Raw genomic sequence first — 21,110 nt, 5'->3', positions numbered from 1 at the left:
ATTAGACTACTGTGCATTTTATTGGTTGATGGGACAAGAAGTACCCAGGAACTGAACCTGAGACCTTCTTGTTACAAGGCATAAGCACTAACCACTCTGCCACATAGCCAAATATCATCATGAACAGATTTGTGACACTATAGATTTACTTCCTTTAAATGTGGTGCACGTTTAGACTTTTATTATAACTTTTCTTAAGCATCCTAGCCAAAAAAATAGAGATATCCTTTGGTTAATAGGCAAATGCTTAACCCAGTACACCACCAGTCACTATGTTCTTAGGCTTTTCTTTACACAATTTATGCGTTTTCTTAGATGTTAGTCAACTATGAGTTCAAGTTTCTTTGGAATACAAAAACAGTATGGAGTTAAGCGGTTATCATACGGGCCACCCTCTGGTTAAAAGGTATATGCTTAACTCACTACACCATATCTAACTTTATCTTCCTATAGGTTTTCTCTACATTATTTTACTCTTTTTGTGTCAGGATCTACAATTAGGTTGAAACGCTCCACACAGAAACACTACAAAAGTATGTGGTAATTGAACTGGTAACCATCTGGCTAATGAGAGTGAATGCTTAACCCACTGCACCACTATGTAACATTATCTTCCTATAGCTTTTCTTCACATTGTTTTACTTTTTTTTTGTAAGGAATTGGTCTACAATTGAGTTGAAGTCTCTTGCACAGGAAAAAATAATAAAAACTCGTGGTAATGAAACTGGCTACCATGTGGTTAAAGGGCGAATGCTTAACCTTTTGCACCATCATCTAACAGTATCTTCCTATAGCTTTTCTTTACATTATTTTACACGTTTTGTCACGGCTGGGTCTGCAGTTGGGTTGAAGTCTCTCGCTCAGAAACAGAACAAAAAGAGATAGTAATCAAACTGGTTACCATGTGGTTAATGGGCAAATGCTTGACCCACTGCACCACAAACTAACATTAACTTCTTATATCTTTTCTCTGCATTATTTTACTATTTTGTGTCAAGGGTTAGTTTACAATCGGGTTGAAGTGTCTTACAGAGAAACAAAACCAAAGTATATGGTAATCGAACTGGCTACCATCTGGTTAATGGGCGAATACTTAACCGACTACAACACTGCTCATTCTCTTTCTGTCTATGGCAAAAACAGATACAAACTCTACTACTGTTCTTTAATGTACATAGAGGTATAACATTTGGGCTGACTACTTGGCTACCTGCAATACATACAGAATAATTTACACTATTTATTCATTAAAATCTTCTGAATTAGCATTTTTTTTCACTTTTTTTTTTTTTTTTTACAATTTTCTTACATTTGACCAAAAATAGAATTGAAATATCTTAAAAAATGTCCCAAATTGAAAGATTAAAGGTCCTATATTACGCAAAACTGACTCTATTGTGCGTTTACCTCCTCAAAAACATACCTGGAGTTGTGTTTTGTTTCATTCACACACTCTCTTCCACCTTGTGATGTCATCAAGTGGTAGTTTTAAAGTTAACAGCTATTTTTAGTGGTGCTTTTATCTTAAAATCATTTAATTTAACATTTTGTACAGTTGAGATTGTCTGTATAAAGTGCACGGAGGAGTGAAGCAGTTTCAATGAGGGGAAAACAACAGCTGTAACTTCAACACTTCCTGTATTACCACATGATGACATCACAAGGTAGAACGGAGTGTTTTCAGTTTGAGAGAATTTCTCAGCGTAAATATGCAGGGTTTGTGTGTTAAACATGTGTGAATGAAACAAAACACAACTCCAGGTCTGTTTGTGACGAGGAAACATTATAACATAGATCAAAATAGCATAATATGGGCCCTTTAAACGCATTGGATTGTGGGTAATTGTCAAATACATTCCAGTGCATCACATTCTGACTGTTGCATGATCACTTTTACACAGATATACTAAGAGACTATAGTGCCATAAAAATGTCCATGTTTTTTGTCAAATTTTGTTACAATTTTTTGGAATAATTTAGATTTTTTTTAATTTCATTTTCATCGTGGTTGTTTGTCGATCAGGGCTATATGTGTCCTGTAAAATGTGTCTCTTTGTCAATTTTGAAGTTATATAAACCAATTATAACAATATTTATTTATATTTATATAATTTCTGTTGTATGGTATGAAACAGTAAAATTCTAATTGTGAGATCTGGCTCGTCTCTGTTTGATTTTTGACTTTCCAGTGTAAAATACAGAAACTTTGATAACATCATTTGATACTTTGCAGCTGATGTCATCAACATTCCCTGGGAGTGTGAAGCTAACTGTAGGCACTGCCCTGTCTGAAAGCTCTGTTAGTCTATTGAGTTTTATTTTAACACAGTTTGACCAGAAAGAAGTGACTTAACTAGAACTACAACAGGTGAGCTGAGTCGTGCTGTTAAACAAGTCCCTCTGAAATAACATTACAGTCACAAGCTAGCTAGTGTTAGCCAACAGTTTTTCAGTCTCACTTTTTTGTTGAAAATCAAATACCTAAACAGGACCATGAATGCTCGTATGGATCACAGGCTCCTGGAAATGTGATGTGAAACATCTTGACAGTGTAAACGTGTGCTTTTTATCTCTGTGGTAACTGCTGAACATTCTCCCCAGAATCTCCCCAGTGTGATGTCATTGCAAAGTATCAATGACCTTTATGAGTAATCTATAGTAAAGGCACACTAGGTAGCTTTTCAAGGGGTAAGCCACCTGTTTGTCTCCATGGAGATGTTATTGCTTTAGCCTGGAACAGGGGTCACAACACTGTGCCCATGGGCACCAGGTCGCCCCCAAGGCCCACATGAGGCGACCACAGACCGCTTCTAAAAATAGCACAACTCACTAATGAACTTCATCTAAAATTTGAATTTATTCTGTTGCTGTTTTTTAATAACCTTTGAATTTATATAGATTTAAAAATGAAAATATCTTCAAAAATATGTTCATTATACATTAAGTTTAGATAAGTTAAGGTGAACTCTGACCTACTGAGGTCAAAGGTTACTATTGTGCGCGTAACAAAACCAGTGCTCCGCTCACGAGCGCTGTGAAGACGCTGAATGCAGTTTATGACCGCAAAAACATGGCACAAAAATGATCACTTTCACCACGAATTTTACGACTGTAAACGAAACCTGCGTGTCTCATCTACGGGGCGAGTGTGGCGACGGCAAAGCGGCACAATGTGAAGAGACACTTCAGCACGTGTCACAAAAGCTCCACGCGCACTCCCCACGGGGACGCGCACTTGAGTTAAACGCAGCTTTGGGTAAACAACAACAGGCTTTTTTCACGAGACCGGAGAAAAAGTCACAAACAGCAACCAAGATGTATTTAAAAATATGTAAGTTTTTCTTTAACGTTACATAATTGATAACTTTTTAAAACATGGTGCAACATAGTTTATGTTTTGTTAAAAAGGTTTGTCAGTGGCTGGTGAAAATTGGACATTTTCCCAATGAGATGTAGAGATGTAAGTGTCATCTGGAAATTTAACAATTACTAAGATTAATAAAGTTAAAGTGCTGAGTATTGATATCTGTTTCTCCCCTTGCTGACATTGTTGATTGTGAGAAATCATTAATGTGATCATGTCTTCACATAGATGATTAACATTAATCATTATTAATAAAGTAGAACTAAAGGCAAACTGACATTATGTGTTATTTCAGAAGAGCGTATCAAACTGTAGCCCTTCATATGAGGTATGAGTCATACTCATGAAGTAGCTCTCGGTTTCAAAAAGGTTGGTGACCCCTGGCCTGGGATGTTCCACAGCATAGCACTTTTTTTTTTCAGTTACAGGTGTTTTTATTGCTCATAAATACCTTGAAAAACTGCATTCTTACTGTGAGCAGGGCCACTTCTCCACAGATCTGACCCGGAAGTTGGCCTGGTGGTGTCAACTGCGCTAGTTTGATAGAAATAGACTAGTTTAATGCTATAATCCAGGCAAAATAATGACTTCTCAGGTGGCTGACTCTCCACCAGAAAAGTAGCAAAGGTAGCAATAGTAGAAGTTTGTAGAAGTGCTGGTAGTAGTAGTAGTAGTAGTAGCAGTAGTAGCAACACATTTAGTCCTTTTAATAATAACTTTGACAAACTACATCTACATTATATCTATATCTGTCTGATTGTTCACAGCAGTGCAGGTTTTGACAACAAAATTATGCAAAAAGTCAAACCAATGTGACAAAAACGAAAGAGAAAATATTAAAGATATAATCGACCGATTCACTGTCACGTGTCACCAGGTGTTGGATGATTGGATTTGTTGTATAGGTGATATATAATAGGGTAGGGTCAGAAGACTTAGATGAGTATAACTTATCTTTATTTGTCACATATAACAATAGACTGTATGAAGAAGTGAACTAAGGTACACTATTGTCCTCTGCATTTGACCCATCCTTCAGCGCCCATCTCTGTGCTCTTGTTGCTCGGCTATTTGACCAACTCCATTATGCAAAGAAACACAATGGACTTGGAGACATTTATAGACATGCAGTTTATTTAAGGACTTACAGACTTACAATTTTAAACAACAAATGGTGCAGTCTTACACAAACATGAACCAGTGGAACTTAAACAAGTGTTTTGATGCGAGGCCTATAATTTACCACAGCACTTTAATCTGTATTGTAATATTGTCATTTTCAGTACATTTAGCCATTTACATGTTTCTTTACTACACAATACAATGTTACACAGAACTCAAAGCATGCAAAGTGAGGATTTCATTCATAAATTTCAAATAAATTCTTATGGTTATGGTTTCTTAAGGTTTGCCAAAAACTATATATGAAATGGGCAAAAAAAAAAAAAAGAAAGCTACCAATAAAATATTCTTAAGATTATTGCACTGTTTAGGCCTGTACATCTTCTTCTTCTTGAAATTAACCACTAGAGGGCGTCACACAACAATATTTGTGATGTCCGCTTTAATACGGATGTACTGGATTAGTAGTGAGCACAATATATACTGCTTAAAGGTCCTATATTGCACAAAATGGACTCGTGTAAGCTTTATTATTAGTCTGTGACATCTCCAAAATTCAAAACGATGACCTGTTCCACCTTGTGATGTCATGGAGTGGTAGTTTTCATGTTAACAGCTACGTTTTACCTTTTTGTTTAGTAGAAATAGACAATTCCAGGGCTGAAATAATCCAAATGATTCTAGTGAAGGTGTGTGGAGTTTAAAAACACAGTGGAGCACTTCCTGTATTACCACATGACATCACAAGGTGGAACAGAGTGTTTTCAGTTTGAGAAGAACTCAGCCTAAATATACATGGTTTGTGTGTTAAACATGTGTGAATGAAACAAAACACAACTCTAGGTCTGTTTGTGATAAGGAAACATTATAACATAGATCAGAAAACAGAGCAATATGGGCCCTTTAAAGATGCACTATGTAACTTTTCTATGCAGACGTTATTGCTTTGCCAGGAATGTTTCACAATATGGCATTAAACTTATCTATGTTACCTTTATTCAATCACAGGAGATGTCCACAGATGTGACCTGTAACTTAATTGGTGGTGACCTGGTGATGTCGTCTGCTTGTCTCCGTGGAGATAGGTGAGCTTAATGCCATACTGTGAAACATTCCAAGCAAAGCAATATTTCCTGTCAAGTTATATAATCCAAACACAAAACATCCAAGGGCTAATTCAGTTGTATTTATTGTTTAGTACTAACTTGCTCCTCAAATACATGGCAGCACTGCAGTTAAATGAAGAACTGTAAGTACTTTTTTAAAACAAAGTAGAAGTATAGTTTCCTCTGTCCTTGTTTAAACCAGGCCAGTGTTACAGCAGTGAGGACTGGCTGGACTTTGTATAATTAAACTTATGTCCAAATGTTTAGTTTTATCTGACACTTAGTCTATATTTAGCCCGCAGAAGAGAGATTCATATGAAGCTGCGTTAGTACTGTACCTCTGCTCTACAATGTTTCAACGCCTTCTTTTTAAGTCTCATAGAAGCAGAGGGTCTAAAACATTCACTTTTTGAAGAAATAGTGTAGTTTTATTGCAGTAAACCATATTTTAAGTGCTCTAATTATGACTTAGTTTGGTGGGTAGTACCTGTAGTAACTATATATTGTAATTTTACATCGGTTAAGTGGTAGTTTATGGGAAAAAGTTACAAAAATACTGGAATCTCTTTATGTTATCAACTCCGAAAATTCCATCCACATTGCAAAGGAAGGCTTTTTGTGACAATTTAAACAAAAGAGAGCAAACAAGTCTAAACATGACCATGTCCAATCAGGAAGCAAGTTTATATACTTTAAATTGATAGATATAAATATGTTTTTCTGCAGAAATGTTGTCAAAGCTTTAGTGAAACGGTAGTTTAAGGTGTCATACGCACTTTAACGTAATGAATGAATTTTCCAAGCCCCAATCAAGACAGTAATATTTCTCTCTCTCCTTCAGATAAAATGCAGTAATAGCATTAGCCTGTAGCATTAGCTCGTAGCATTAGCCTGTGTTCTTCAGCTGCTGAGGAGGACGATGATGTAGATGAGCAGGAGACAAATGAGGATCAGAGTGAAGTTCACAAACAGCTCCTGCAGGTTCCTCTTGGCCTGTGGGTTCACCTCGATCTGAGACGCTCTCCGGATCGCAGACTTGGTCATGTGCTGCACCCTCTCCATGGCAACGGTACTACGGTTTGATCTCTGGTCTGGACTCTGGTCTGAACTCAAGAGTTGGATTTAGGTCGTAAGGAGGACTTAAGGATGACCTAACCTACAGTCTTCAGATGTCTCTTAATTCCTGGAAGAAAAAAAAAAAAGTGCGTATTTTAATATTTTTATGGACAACTCCCTCCATCGCACCTCGAGCCAGAACCAAGCATGACCTCAGACTAACAGAGTTTTGCTTTGCTCATTGATTCTGCAAAAATCTTTTTTCCTTGTAAGCAGCCAGATTTGTTTTGATACAGACAGACCATGCTTGTCTCTGATTGGCTAATCCACCTGTCAATCACACCAATCTGAATTCGGGGAGATTCACCGGTGACTCACATCTTTGTAAAGTTTTGAAGAAATGTGTTTGGATCCCCGAAATAAGACTTTAGTAGAACAGGGTGATCTGGCTTAAATATTTTATCACAATATTAAAAAAATGCAATAACCATATAATTGACACTACTTAAACAAAATTGACTCTTGTGAGTTTTAAGCCATGTTATAATGCTGTTACCTCCTCAAAAAGATATCTGGAGTTGTGTTTTCTTTCATTTATACATGTTTGAATAACCCTTTATTATTAGTCCGTATGCATCTCCAAAGCTCAAAATGCTCTGTTCCACCTTGTGATGTCATGAAGTGATAGTTTTCAAGTTAACAGCTACCTACCCTAACAGCTAATTTTGTTCAGTAGAGATTGACAATTCCAGGGCTGAAAGTATCCAAATGATTCTAGTGAAGGTGGATGGAGTTTAAAAACACAGTGGAGCACTTCCTGTATCACCGCATGACATCACAAAGTGGAAGATGTGGAGAAGAGCTCAGCCTAAATCTGCAGGGTTTGTGTGTTAAACATGTGTGAATGAAACACAACACAACTCCAGGTCTGTTTGAGATGAGGAAACAACATTATAACATAGATCAGAAAATTGTGTAATGTCGGCCCTTTAGCTGTGTTAATATTAAGCTATTTTACTATTAACTACTATATCACCAGCATTGCTATTATATCTATACTATTATATCTATACTATATTGATATATCACCAGCATTCATTTTATTTGCTAGCATTACTTTGGCCAATCTGATTTACAACAGTTAAACTTGCTGCAACTTCAAGCTTGACCAGAAATATTTCTCAAATGGGTTGCCAGGTCAAAAGTTTTCAGGTCAGCAATTCAGCCTTTCAAGTTTTTAGCACATCCACTGTGTACAGAGGCAGTGCCCTACATAACAGCATCAGACAGACCAAATCTGGCCATTCCTGTTCTCTCTCCTTAAATTGTGCCTTCTTAAAGTTGCATTATGTAACTTTCTATCTCAATTTATGGAGATTTGTAGAATGTCACAGTATAGCATTACGCATATCCATCTTACATTTATCGAATATGTAATTTTGACAGAGTGGGATTGCTTCTCCTTAGATCTGACCTATAACTTGGCCTGGTGGCATCATCTGGTTGTTTCTATGGAGATAAGTTTAATGCCATATGTGTGGAACAACAAGCAAAACAATAACATCTTCATGGCGATAAGCAGGTTGCAGATCCTCCACCACAAAAGTTACACTATCTACCTTTAATATCCCTGTATGTGATATTTTAACCAAAAAGTGCAAGCATGTTGTTTAGTTTGTAGTAGTTCATTTTAGTTTTGTTTATTGCACAGAAAATATAGAAAAAACATGCATCTTTACTATTAGGCCTGGACCGCAGCTGCTTGTTGCCATGGAAATGTTTCTCCTTTGGCTATAATATTCACAGTATGGTGTAAAATGCATCTATCTTCATGGATTTGACAGTTTTGACAGTCTATTTCCATTGAATCATACAGGTGAAGTTCCCGCTCCAGAAGAGTTACATAATGGACGTTTAGCTAACATTTAAAGGTCCTATAGTACACAAAATTGACTCTTGAAGCTTTAAGCCGTGTTATAATGTTGTTACCTCATCAAAAACATACCTGGAGTTGTGTTTTGTTTCATTCACACGTCGGCATAACCCTTTATTATTAGTACGTCTGCATCTCCAAACCTCAAAATACTCGGCAATTCCAGGACCGAAATTATCCAAATGATTCTCTGAAGGTGTATGGAGTTTAAAAACACAATGGAGCACTTCTTCTTGTATTATCACATGACATCACAAGTTGGAACAGAGTGTTTTCAGTTTGAGAGAAAAACTCAATATGCAGGTTTGTGTGTTAAACGTGTGTGAATGAAACAACTCCAGGTATGTTTTTATGAGGAAACATTATAACATAGATCAGAAAACGGTGTAATAAGGCCATTTAAAAACAAAATAATCCTAATATTTCTCTGTATTTCTCTGTCTGTCCCATACTTGAACCATACCCATCTCTTTTACCCTTTCAGCTTTTTATCTTTTAGCTTAGCACCACTGTCACCTTCATCTATAGGTCTCTTAATGCACATAGCAAACATTTCTAAGCCAAATTTAACTGTCCTGAACAAGATGGTGGTTGCTCCTGTTAATATCCAACAGCTTGTTTCAGTTGTCAACACTTACAACTCTGCTTAATCCTCACGGGCTATCTTCGGACGCTCCGATTGGTCCGTTAGGTCAAAAGCGGCGTCGTGATTGGCTGAGAGGTGCTCGAGGACAGCTGGATAGGGTAAGGCCAGGGTATCTGTGGAAAAAGTACAAGATAAGTAAAGCTTGTTGACGTGTTAAAGATGTGCTATTTAAATATGACCGTGTTAGCGCCATCTATATGTCACTGCTGGTATGTGTAACTTTGTTTTGACACAATGTAAAAAGGTTATGTGGAATGTGACCTGGATTACAGTGGCTACAGGATATGCTTTCTGGGATAGCAGCTCTCGTAAAAGAAGACATAGGACAAATTAAATGATATTGTCCTGGTTTAGCCCTGGTTAAGCCCCTCGTTTAGACCTGATTTAGTCCTGGTTTAGACCTGGCATAGGTCTGGCATAGGTCTGGTTTTGACCCCGTTTAGACCTGGTTTAGTCCTGGTTTAGTCCCGGTTTAGTCCTGACTGAGTCCTGGTTTAGTCCTGGCTTGATACCGGTTTAGACCTGGTGTAGACCTCGTTTAGACCTGGTTTGGTCCTTATTTAGTCTTGAATTAGTCCTGGTTTAGTCCAGACTTAGACCTAGTTTATGGACTTAGATATGGTTTAGTCTGGATTTAGACCTGGTTTAGACCTGGTTTAGACCTGGTTTAGTCCAGCGGTGGAAGATAATAAAGTAAAAGTATTAAAGTACTGTACTTGCACTACATTTGAGAGCAGGTGTCTGTACTTTATACTCCACTACATTTTTTAATTGGACTGAAAAGTAAAAGTATTTTGTGTTATATAAAGGCTGAGTTGTTTTTTGTTTGTTTGTTTTTTAATGAAGTTCATAATTTGATCAAACAAAATATACAAATAAAAACAGCTAGATAAAAACGATCGATTCAATTGTGTCTGTTGAACAAAATTCAGCACAAATCTTTATCAAAATCACTACATTTGAAGCTTTATTAGATCTCAAAATCTGTGGAGAGTACTTGTATTGGAGTACTTCTTCAGCACTGGTTTAGTCCCTGTTTACTCCTGATTCAGTCTTTGGTCAGTATTCCTGGTTTTGAATTCTTTCAGTTGTTGTTTCGTCCTCATCTTGACCTCACTCTCCTCTTTACTTGCCTGTCTTGAAGAGTCCCTCCCTGTAATCTTTCCGATCTTAAGCTAAACCTGATAATTGCCCCAGATGCCCTTCCGTATAACCTCCCGTGTGGTTTTGCTGTTTGTAGAAGCTGACCGCTGCAGCAGAGATGAAATGACAAATGGAAAGGCCCAGATGCCAACCATAGCTACAAGTTTATCACAACTGTCACCACCAGCAAGCTGCACGTACAGCGGTAAGAGGGCTGTGAGCGGGGGAATCACACGGCTCTACACATGCTTTCAAATATGTGCTCTTTGATTAGTCCTGGTTTAGTTCTAGTTTAGTCCATAGTTTGTGGTCGTAATTTAGTCCTAATGGTGAGAGAGTTGTAGCCAAGGGAAGATGTACATTACCTCGGCTAATCATTGTATTTCGATTATAAGAGTGAGAGTTAGCTGAAGATTTGGTGTTTATATGTAAAAAGGCAGAGCTGAATCTGTCTTTATATAAATGCATTGTTTTCTAGTAATTTTTTTCTGTATAAATAGTAGTTTTTGCATGAACTCCCCCTGCAGGTGTAAGTCTTGTAAGTGCAGTTTGGGTCAGATACACAGAGATACGTAATAGTGTTGAGAGTTTTTGCCACGCCCACTTTTTAGTTGATTAATTGATTGCCAGCGCTTGTCTTTAGTCCAACAAGAATTTATTTAGTCGATTACAAGCCTAAACTTGTAAGTACCACATCATTATGCAAGTGTAAAAAACAACAAACCAACAGGAGTAAAACCACTAAATTTTTTCATTCACTCCTGTGCACCATGATGCAAGGTCAAAGCAAAGGTTTTTCTCATCTCAGGAACTCCAGAATTTTATTATTTCCTAGTTCTCTTGTAGAAAATTCTCACTGGACAAGTTGTATTCACAGTAATTAGTCTAGTCCTGGTTTAGACCTGGTTTAGTCCTGGTTTAGTCCTGGTTTAGTCCTGGTTTAGTCCTGGTTTAGTCCTGGTTTAGTCCAGAGTTAGACCTATTCAGTTCTGGTTTACAACTGGTGTAGTCCTGGTTTAGTCCAGAGTTAGACCTATTCAGTTCTGGTTTACAACTGGTGTAGTCCTGGTTTAGTCCTGGTTTAGACCTGGTTTAGTCCTGGTTTAGTCCTGGTTTAGTCCTGGTTTTGACCTGGTTTAGTCCAGGTTTTGACCTGGTTTAGTGCAAAGTTAGACCTATTCAGTTCTGGTTTACAACTGGTGTAGTCCTGGTGTAGTCCTGGTGTAGTCCTGGTTTAGTCCTGGTTTAGTCCTGGTTTAGTCCTGGTTTAGACCTGGTTTAGTCCTGGTTTAGTCCTGGTTTAGACCTGGTTTAGATCTGGTTTAGTTCTGATTGAGTCCTGGTTTATTCCTTGTTTAGTCCTGGTTTATTCCTTGTTTAGTCCTGGTTTAGACCTGGTTTAGTCCAGGTTTTGACCTGGTTTATTCCAGAGTTAGACCTATTCAGTTCTGGTTTACAACTGGTGTAGTCCTGGTTTAGTCCTGGTTTATTCCTGGTTTAGTCCTGGTTTAGTCCTGGTTTAGTCCTGGTTTTGACCTGGTTTAGTCCTGGTTTAGTCCTGGTTTAGTCCTGGTTTTGACCTGGTTTAGTCCTGGTTTTGACCTGGTTTTGACCTGGTTTAGTCCTTGTTTTGACCTGGTTTAGTCCTGGTTTTGACCTGGTTTTGTCCAGAGTTAGACCTATTCAGTTCTGGTTTACAACTGGTGTAGTCCTGATTTAGACCTGGTTTAGTCCTGGTTTATTCCTGGTTTAGTCCTGGTTTTGACCTGGTTTAGTCCAGGTTTTGACGTGGTTTAGTCCAAAGTTAGACCTATTCAGTTCTGGTTTACAACTGGTGTAGTCCTGGTTTAGACCTGGTTTAGTCCTGGTTTATTCCTGGTTTAGTCCTGGTTTTGACCTGGTTTAGTCCAGGTTTTGACGTGGTTTAGTCCAAAGTTAGACCTATTCAGTTCTGGTTTACAACTGGTGTAGTCCTGGTTTTGACGTGGTTTAGTCCAAAGTTAGACCTATTCAGTTCTGGTTTACAACTGGTGTAGTCCTGGTTTAGACCTGGTTTAGACCTGGTTTAGACCTGGTTTAGTCCTGGTTTAGTCCTGGTTTAGTCCTGGTTTAGTCCTGGTTTAGACCTGGTTTAGATCTGGTTTAGTCCTGATTGAGTCCTGGTTTATTCCTTGTTTAGTCCTGGTTTATTCCTGGTTTAGTCCTGCTTTAGTCCTGCTTTAGTTCTGGTTTAGTCCTGCTTTAGTTCTGGTTTAGTCCTGCTTTAGTTCTGGTTTAGTCGTGCTTTAGTTCTGGTTTAGTCTTGGTCTATTGTCGTCTATTCCTGGTTTAGATTTAAGTCCTGGTTTTGTCCTCCACCTTGACTCCTCCTTGCTTGCCCATCTTAAAGTCCCTTCCTATAATCTTTCTGATCTTATATTAACCCTGATAATTGTCCCAGATGCCCTTCCATATAACCTCTTCAGTGGTCATCACAAAAATCTGTCTCAAGATTTGCTGTTTTAAAGTCACAAAGCCAAATATTGTAGATTAATTTTTGCTCTGTTAAGTATACTTTAGCAACATTATCAGTGTACCTCCCAAAGGAAAGCTGGGGGCTGGGGGCTACCGACAGTGGAAAAACAGTTCCTTTTGGGTCCCATGGCCTTATCATGTGCTCCGGTCCACTGCAGAAACAACTATTTATTCCTATGGGACTAATTTCCATTCCCACACTAAGATTTCTTCAGGCTCCTAATGCATAATACTATACACTACTATAAACACTGTCCTTAGACCTGGTTTAGACCTGGTTTAGTTCTGGTTTAATCCACTAGTCTTCAGTTTAGAGTCAGTTTAGTCCTGGTTTACTCCTGGTTTAGACCTGATTTAGTCTTGGTTTAGTCCTGGTTTAGTCCTGGTTTTTTCTCCCGGTTTTGTCCTTGATTAGTCCTGGTTTGTCTTGGTTTAGACCTTGTTTAGTCCTGATTTAGTCTTGGTTTTGTCCTGGTTTAGACCTGGTTTCGATTGTCTTTAGTCCTTTTCAAGTCCTGGTTTAGTCCTGGTTTAGCCCTGGTTTAGTCCTGGTTTAGTCTTAGTCTTGGTTTAGTCCTGGTTTAGTCCTGGTTTAGCCCTGGTTTTGTCCTGGTTTAGATTGTCTTTAGTCCTTTTCAAGTCCTGGTTTAGTCCTTGTTTAGTCTTAGCCCTGGTTTAGTCCTGGTTTAGTCCTGGTTTAGTCCTGGTTTAGTCCTGGTTTAGTCCTGGTTTAGTCCTGGTTTAGTCCTGGTTTAGCCCTGGTTTAGCCCTGGTTTAATCCTTGTTTAGTCCTGGTTCATTCATTATTTCCAGCTGCTTCTCCTTCTCTTGTTGAGTACTTTAAATCCTGGGTTAGACCTACTTTAGACTTAGTTTAGACCTGGTTTAGATCTGTCTTAGTCTGTGTTTAGTCATAGATAAATTAGCTTTGATCTGATTATCTTCTAAACTGGCTTTGACGTTTTGATTTGTAGACCTTGTTAGACCCTGTTGAATCCTGGTTAAGTCCTGGGTTAGTCTGGCTTTGGTCCTGGCTTAATTCTTATTCCTTATTTGGTAATGAATGCATTTTTCTGTGTTCTACTTGACTTTCATCTAATTTTAGTCATTTTGTTATAAAACGGTGTTATTTAGACCAGATATGTTCTAATGTTGCTGTTCCATGTTTTGTCAGTAAATGTAATAGTAACATTACATAATTGTTGATTGTAAATTATAAAAGTAATGGAAAATGCTTACCTTCAGATGCAGACAGGACTAGGTTAAGTTTAGAAATGTCAGAAATGCAGCTCTTGTTTGGGGATGTGAGCGAATGGTTGGAGAGAGAGAAGAGAGGAGGAGAGGAGAGGAGGAGGAGGAGGAGGAGGAGGAGGAGAGAGGATGGGACAGTCCCTGGTTTATTTAGAACAAGCTACATGGAGAGAGAGAGAGGGGAATCCTTATTTAACCATGAAATATTGACTCTAGAAAATCGCTCTGTGCATCACCTGATTGTTTCCATGGAGATATAGATATGTTTAATGCCATGCTGTGGAGCAACCCAGGCAAAGCAAAGCAATCAGGTACCCCCATCAGAAAACTTACGTAGAGCACTTTACTTTACTCTTTATCTTTTGAATTTCCTTCAGGATCAACCAAGTATGAATTTAAAGTATCAATCTTAACTTAAAGCTACCATACGTAACTAGATTGGCTGACCCGCCCCTGTTGTATTCCCACATGTGACCACTAGATGGGATCTTTGTTACTGCAGTCTGACAGTGTGTATGTTTTGGTCTGACAGAAGAAGACCAGAGAGCACAGGTGAGACTGTACAAAGGCCAGGTGAGAGGAGGGGGAGGGGCCAGGTGAGAGCAGGGGGAGGGGCCAGGTGAGAGCAGGTGAGGGGGGGAGGAGCCACGTGAGAGGAAGGTGGGAGGCGGGGTGGGGACAGGTTTCACATCTGCCATCTACTAAATAAAGTAAATTAACATTATAAAATACCACTGCGCCCCTAAGCTTCAAATAACTGTATCGATTCAATATATTCTGCGACTGTGACGTTGCAGTTCACATTCCGCCCCTGTGTGTATTTATAAGTACGCTCTAAGTGCCCTGGTCCATGATGAAATGGACTGGAGCCGATCAGATGCACATTAGTAATAGTAGAAGGCTGTGCTGCATGTGCTCTAATACTCCGCATGTGTCTCTATTGTTTGGTTATCCAGCCACAAACCGACCAACAGCTGATGCCATCTATAAATATATACGCCAAATGTAATCTAAAAATAAAACACATTTAACTCTGGGGTGTCGTGGTGACAATAGAACAGACAGGGATTGTAAACTTGTATTGTATTGTTTATTGCTACTACTACTAGTGCTACCAATACTACTACTGCTACTACTAGAACCAGAACTGCTACTTCTACTAAAACTCTTACTTTTAACAGTACTTTTGACATAATTTTTGGTACTACTATTACTACTTCTACTACTACTCCTTAATATTTTGTATTACATTATAATACCCATTGATTCCAAAAGTTATCAATACATACACAGGATCAAGAACGGTGCAAAGTATGCAGATAGATCGATAGGTAGGTAGATGGGTAGATAGGTAGGCGGATGAATAGATGTTTTTTTTCTTGAGTACTTCCTCTAAAAAGGTCAAATTGTTCAAGTCGAGAGTTTGAAAAAGTAAAAATAACTCTGTCTTTGGCCTAGAAATGACTAGAGCTTTTTCTGTAAACAGGCTGCCAGTCGAAATAGTTTTCATGTACGGTGTTTAATATCTTCTGTTTGAGAGAAGACAGAAATCTGAACTGTTAAAAGTAATTCAAGAATCCGATGCATTTCAGTACAGCTTTGTCTAAACTACTTGATTTTGGTACTAAGGAACAGACTCGATACTCAATGCCAATTCCAGTACCACGATGATAATAAAAACACTCTTTATTCTGACAATAGAGTGTGATTTTCAACATTTAATTGTAGTACTTTCTTTAAATTATTCTAAAGCTATTCAGGAAAGGTTCATTTCTGTCCTGTGAGTGTGACTTGTTTAATATCAATACCTGCTCAAATGAGTATCCAGTTTCGACACTAGTTTCAGTATCAATTAGTGTCAGATTTTTGATACTTTTGACAACCGTAGGGTCGTCGTGGTGGTGGTGGAGGGTTTTGTGTTGTTTTTGCTTTGCCTGGAATGTTCCACAGTGTAGCATCACAGTGGGAAAAATACCCAAAACATTTAGTGTAACTGTAACTAGCCCTGTTTTCACGTTACATTATGGTTAATATAGGGCAGTATAATTGTCGGATGTTTCCCTGGCCTCGTGCATATTTCCGTAAGTTTTCCTGTTTGATTTGTGACTCCTGACCAGTTAAATCCAATCTGTTATCTGAACTGAAAGCAGCGCTGGTTTTCTCTCCATTTAAGGGTGCACCACTCCACTGCAGCTCAAAGCCAGCAGGAAAAAATGAAACAGTTCTATTGGATGAAAGCATTTAAAGAGGAGAGAGAGGGGGAGAGAGAGAGGGGGAGAGAGAATGAAAGGAAGAGAGAAAGACAGAGAGAGAGGGGGGGACGAGAGAGAGGGAGGAAGAGAGAAAGAGAAAGGGAGAGAGAGGTATGGATTGTAAATTTATTTGATTAGGATAATAATAATTTTGCAGTACTGTATATGGTTCAGGCCTAACCTGGCCAGCAAGATGAATCCTCATGATATTTATGACTTCACATACTCCGTCAATCAATCTGGCCTGGCTCCCGCTGTTGAGATTTTGCGGTCAACCAGTGGTTCAGACCAATCACAGAGCAGCATTGTGGTTTGGAGCCAAAGGCAAAGCGCCCAAACAAACCAAAACAAACATGGTGACGTCAACAGATGTACTCCGACTTATTACAGCGAAAATACAGATGATTTTGTTTCTGAAAAACGTCCACTAAGGTCCCCAAACCTGCCTGTTATTTGGAGGAGGAAGTCCTCTTCCTACTGTTTCCATGGAGATGTTGTTTCTTTGGCTATAATATTCCACAGTATGGCATGACATTTATCTACCTCCATGGAGGAGTTCTGAAGTATAGTTTTGACTTTATATTTCTATGGAATCATGTAGGTGATGTGCCACCTCCAGAAAGTTACATACTTGACCTTTATCAAAAGTTTGCTTTTTCTAGCTTGTTACTCTATTCTGACACTTTGACCAATCAGACTGACCTGGTTTAGTCCTGGGTTAAACCTGGTTTAGTCATGGGTTAGACCTGGTTTAGTCCTGGATTAGTCCTGATTTAGTCCTGGATTACAATTGGTTTAGTCCTGGGTTAGATCTGATTTAGTCCTGGGCTAGACCTGGTTTAATCCTGGGTTAGACCTGCTGTAGTCCTGGGTTAGACCTGGTTTAGTCCTGGATTACACCTGGTTTAGTCCTTGCTTGTATTTCACATAGAGGAAGTTATTGTGTCTTTAGGGCCTGGACCATCAGCTGTGTTTTCTTTGAGCTCTGTGCTTCTGTTGGCTCCCTCTGCACATTCCCCTTCTCTCCTCTCATAGTCTGATATGAACATGCAGGTCTAAATAAGGTCTAAATCAGGACTAAACAAGAACTAAACCAGGTCTAAACCAGGTCAAAGGTCTAAATTAGGACGAAACTAGGTCTAAACTCCTCTTAAAGTGTTCTATGTGACACCCAATCAGGAATGTACCTCAAAAGCTGAAATAGAACTAAGCCAGGACTAAACCAGGACTAAACCAGGACTAAACCAGGACTAAACCAGGACTAAACCAGGACTAAACCAGGACTAAACCAGGACTAAACCAGGACTAAACCAGGACTAAACCAGAAGTAAACCAGGACTAAACCAGGTACAAACATGGTACAAAAACTGCTCTAATCCAGGACTAAATCATGTCTTTTTAAATCCGTGCCAGTTATTATCATTATCTGACTTTCAAATCAAATTATATGGTAGAAGTTTTTATAATCATCTTTTTGTGTAACATTTATTTGGTTACCATGGTGAATAAGCCCTTAGAAGGCAAAAGGAAACATCTATGAAGACTTTCTTTTATAACTGAGTTAAAACAGATTTTGAGATTTGTCGTTATAGCAACAAATGTATCAACTGTCCAAGAAAGTCCCAAATTTGATCAAGAATCAAATTCAAATGACTAAATCATACTCATGAAGTTTTACATCGTGCAGCTTTAGTCCAGGTTAGTTTAATTCTAGGCCGAGCTTTAGTCCTTGTTTAGACCTGAATTAGTCCTGGTTTAGACCTGTTTTAGTTTAGACCCGGTTTATTGTGGGGTGCTCCCTGGGGGTCGATATCATCAGAGGTGCTTGACACGGTTCAGTCCTGGTTTAGTCCTGGTTTAGTCCTGGTTCAGTCCTGGTTCAGTCCTGGTTCAGTCCTGGTTCAGTCCTGGTTCAGTCCTGGTTCAGTCCTGGTTCAGTCCTGGGTTGGACCTGGTTAGTTTGGTCAAATGAACAGAACATAATTTTCTCACTTTGCCAATAGTACAGCAAGTTCTCAGTCCTTTTTAATTCCTTCAATTTCATTATGGTGTTGCCAGATACAAAAAGTACATTTTCATTCAAAAAATTCTGTAGTAAATACCTTACAAAATAAAATCAAAACTATAATTTTTGAAAGTTTTGTGAACATTTTTAAAAAGAATACGTCAAATTTTACCTTGACATATCTATTCTGACCACATACACAATATGAATCCTACCTGCATTACTTCTCATTGTTGATGTAAACCTTACTTTAAAAACTAACAGCTGTTTAACTATTTTTATATTTCTCAAATGTTCAGACAATTTATTTTTAACCCTTTATCTTCCCTCCTCTTGAACAGGCATGGTGGTATTTAGGTGCTCTTATTCTGACGGGGCATTTTGCAGTTGTTGTTGTGGTTTTGTTAACTCAAGTAAGGAGCGCATTGTATTCTGTCCTGGATTTAAGCTTGTACATATCTGGGGTCTATGGGCCCACATGGAGAGACAGGTGCAGGGCTTAAAGAAGGTCACGCTGAATTGGTTGCACTCAACTGGCATCACAACATTGTAGAATCGCTATAGGTTAAACTGAGATGGCGACAGGTCTGAATTCTATGGTGAAACTTGCGTAGCATTAGCTTTAGCTTTACGTGTTTCACTTCCTGTGGCCTTCCTCACAAGCGTCACATGATGATGCAGTGGCGTGTCTTGTAGGCTGCTTTACTTTTTTTTACCAAACTGTAGGAGAAGCGTACGCCCCCTACTTTCCAACGCCTTCTCCAGGACTGTATCCCGTGTGTGTGATAAGGTGTATGCTCCTTCATCACGATTTATGCTCTTTGGGCCTTATTTGTGGATTTTGAGGGCCTCTCTGAGTATTGTTATTTGTTACTCTCAGCACAGATGACCCTGATATTGTTCCAGTCCATGATGTGGGTTTGTTTCTTGCAGTGGTTGGATATGGCTGATTTCTGAGTTTCCTGCTCTGCTTGTTTTTTTATTTCTCTTGTTTGTCTGTTGGTCGTTTTCTTTTTTTTTTAGACTCATTTTTTAAATTCTTTTTTCCATGTTCCAAAAGGTCTTTGTTTCCCCTATGACATGGTATCGATTCTCATATATTACGTCGCATTTGTATTCTTTTTGACTGGTGCATTAATGTTGTGTTTCCTCATGGTCGCTTCTGAGAAAGGTGAAAGCTGAAACATGTAAACCAGGTAAACAAGCGCTTCTGTCTGACAAAAAAATCCTAAGAGTAAAGACAGTGTGAACCTTTACCAGTTAAATCTGAAGTTTAACTGTCAGATTGCAGATTTGTTGACCTGGTTTATGGTTTAAGAGAGGATATTACCATATTCAAAATCAACTTTTTTGAGCCATGTTATATTGTTGTTCCCTCATCAAAAAGGTCTCTGAAGAGGTTTGCATGCATGTTTCAGCAATTTAGTGTAGTAATTCTCTTTGGGGCCCTATTCGAACTCTCCTTACGGTTAGCTGTAAGATTCTGTCCAATGCTCCGCCCACAAGCCTACATCGCCCATGCTGCCACACGTCTATTTTTCATAATTATACAAAAAAAATACACGACAACTTCACAAACTTGATGTGATGTGCAGTAGTTTCATTAGCGGCATGCACACTGATTGTGTTGTGATAGCGCTCTGAAGGGGGAGTGACTTAGTGCGGAGAGCAAGGACTCGGCATCAAAAACGAAACAGGACTTCGAGAGCTTTTAACTATAATATTGTTAAAAGCTCTGAAAGTCCATTTTGCAGAATAGGTCTGGTTTAACAATATGAGATCATTAAGTTATAAATCAATAATAATGACAGTAACAGACTGAATACTGCGTTCATAATCTCAATCCTCATAATCTTCATAATCTCATAATCTTAACACAACACTTTAAAGCACCGCTCATGCAATCTAATGAGGCAATTGTCCGTCATCTATTGTCATCTGTTTCACTATCAAGCTTGTCATCACTCTATAAAAAGACTCAGGGACTTCCCAGAATGCATTGTGCTTCCTAGACCTGTAAAGAGGTCGATTGGTGCCATCAGCTTTGAGGTCATCCAGTACTTTTGATGCTACACTGTAAAAAAAAAAAAAAGAAGAAGAGAAGAAGAGAATGGAAATGAGTTGAATTTTGAGTATGAATCTTGTTTTGGGCAGTCACATGGTTAGATTGAGTTAGTTAAAGATTGAAACACTTTTTTGTTAAGAAAATTATCAAATGGTAGTAATATTTTTGGTGTAATTAGATTATTTAAAGTCCCACTGTGTAGCTTTTAGACTAAAATAAAAGATTGTGTTTTTTAAAAATGTATTTTTTTTTTTTGCTTTTTTCTCCATTTTGGTTGTGTTTATTTGATTACTTTTATTTGTTTTATTTACTGTGTCCTTACTGTGAGTAGCTTGCATCTCCACAAACCTGACACTTATTTGGCCTGGACAAGGGCCTCCTCCTACTTGTTTTCATGGAAATGTAGTTTTTTGTCTATAATATTCCACAATATCTTCAGTATCTTCATGCAGAATGTTCCAAAGTACTGTTTTAATTTTCTCTTTCCATAGAGTCATGCAGGTGACATGCCACCGCCAGAAAATTACGCAGTGTAGCTTTTTTTCTGACTCCATCAACAGATCACACAGCTTGAAAAATGGAAATAAACTGTTTAAATATATGTTAATAGTAGTGTAAAAAAACTGTTCATATACAAAAATATTAATCTGAAA

The 21,110-nt window shown here is 38.4% G+C and overlaps 1 protein-coding gene across 1 annotated transcript; it reads right to left on the bottom strand.

Annotated features, from left to right (window-relative positions):
* Nucleotides 1–6,337: 6,337 nt before the first annotated feature.
* pln (phospholamban) lies at nucleotides 6,338–14,215 on the bottom strand. The gene is made up of 3 exons (XM_033980534.2): nucleotides 14,124–14,215; nucleotides 9,220–9,340; nucleotides 6,338–6,775 (listed from the first exon to the last, which is right to left on the bottom strand). The coding sequence occupies exon 3, from the start codon at nucleotides 6,652–6,654 to the stop codon at nucleotides 6,493–6,495; it is 162 nt and encodes a 53-aa protein (XP_033836425.1). The 5' UTR covers nucleotides 6,655–6,775; nucleotides 9,220–9,340; nucleotides 14,124–14,215; the 3' UTR covers nucleotides 6,338–6,492.
* Nucleotides 14,216–21,110: the final 6,895 nt, after the last annotated feature.

The sequence above is a fragment of the Periophthalmus magnuspinnatus genome, chromosome 2 (genome assembly GCF_009829125.3).
Source record: "Periophthalmus magnuspinnatus isolate fPerMag1 chromosome 2, fPerMag1.2.pri, whole genome shotgun sequence".
In the NCBI taxonomy this organism is placed as follows: domain Eukaryota; kingdom Metazoa; phylum Chordata; class Actinopteri; order Gobiiformes; family Gobiidae; genus Periophthalmus; species Periophthalmus magnuspinnatus.
The sequence above is the reverse complement of the archived record's forward strand: the minus strand, read 5'-3'. Positions and strand labels throughout refer to the sequence as shown.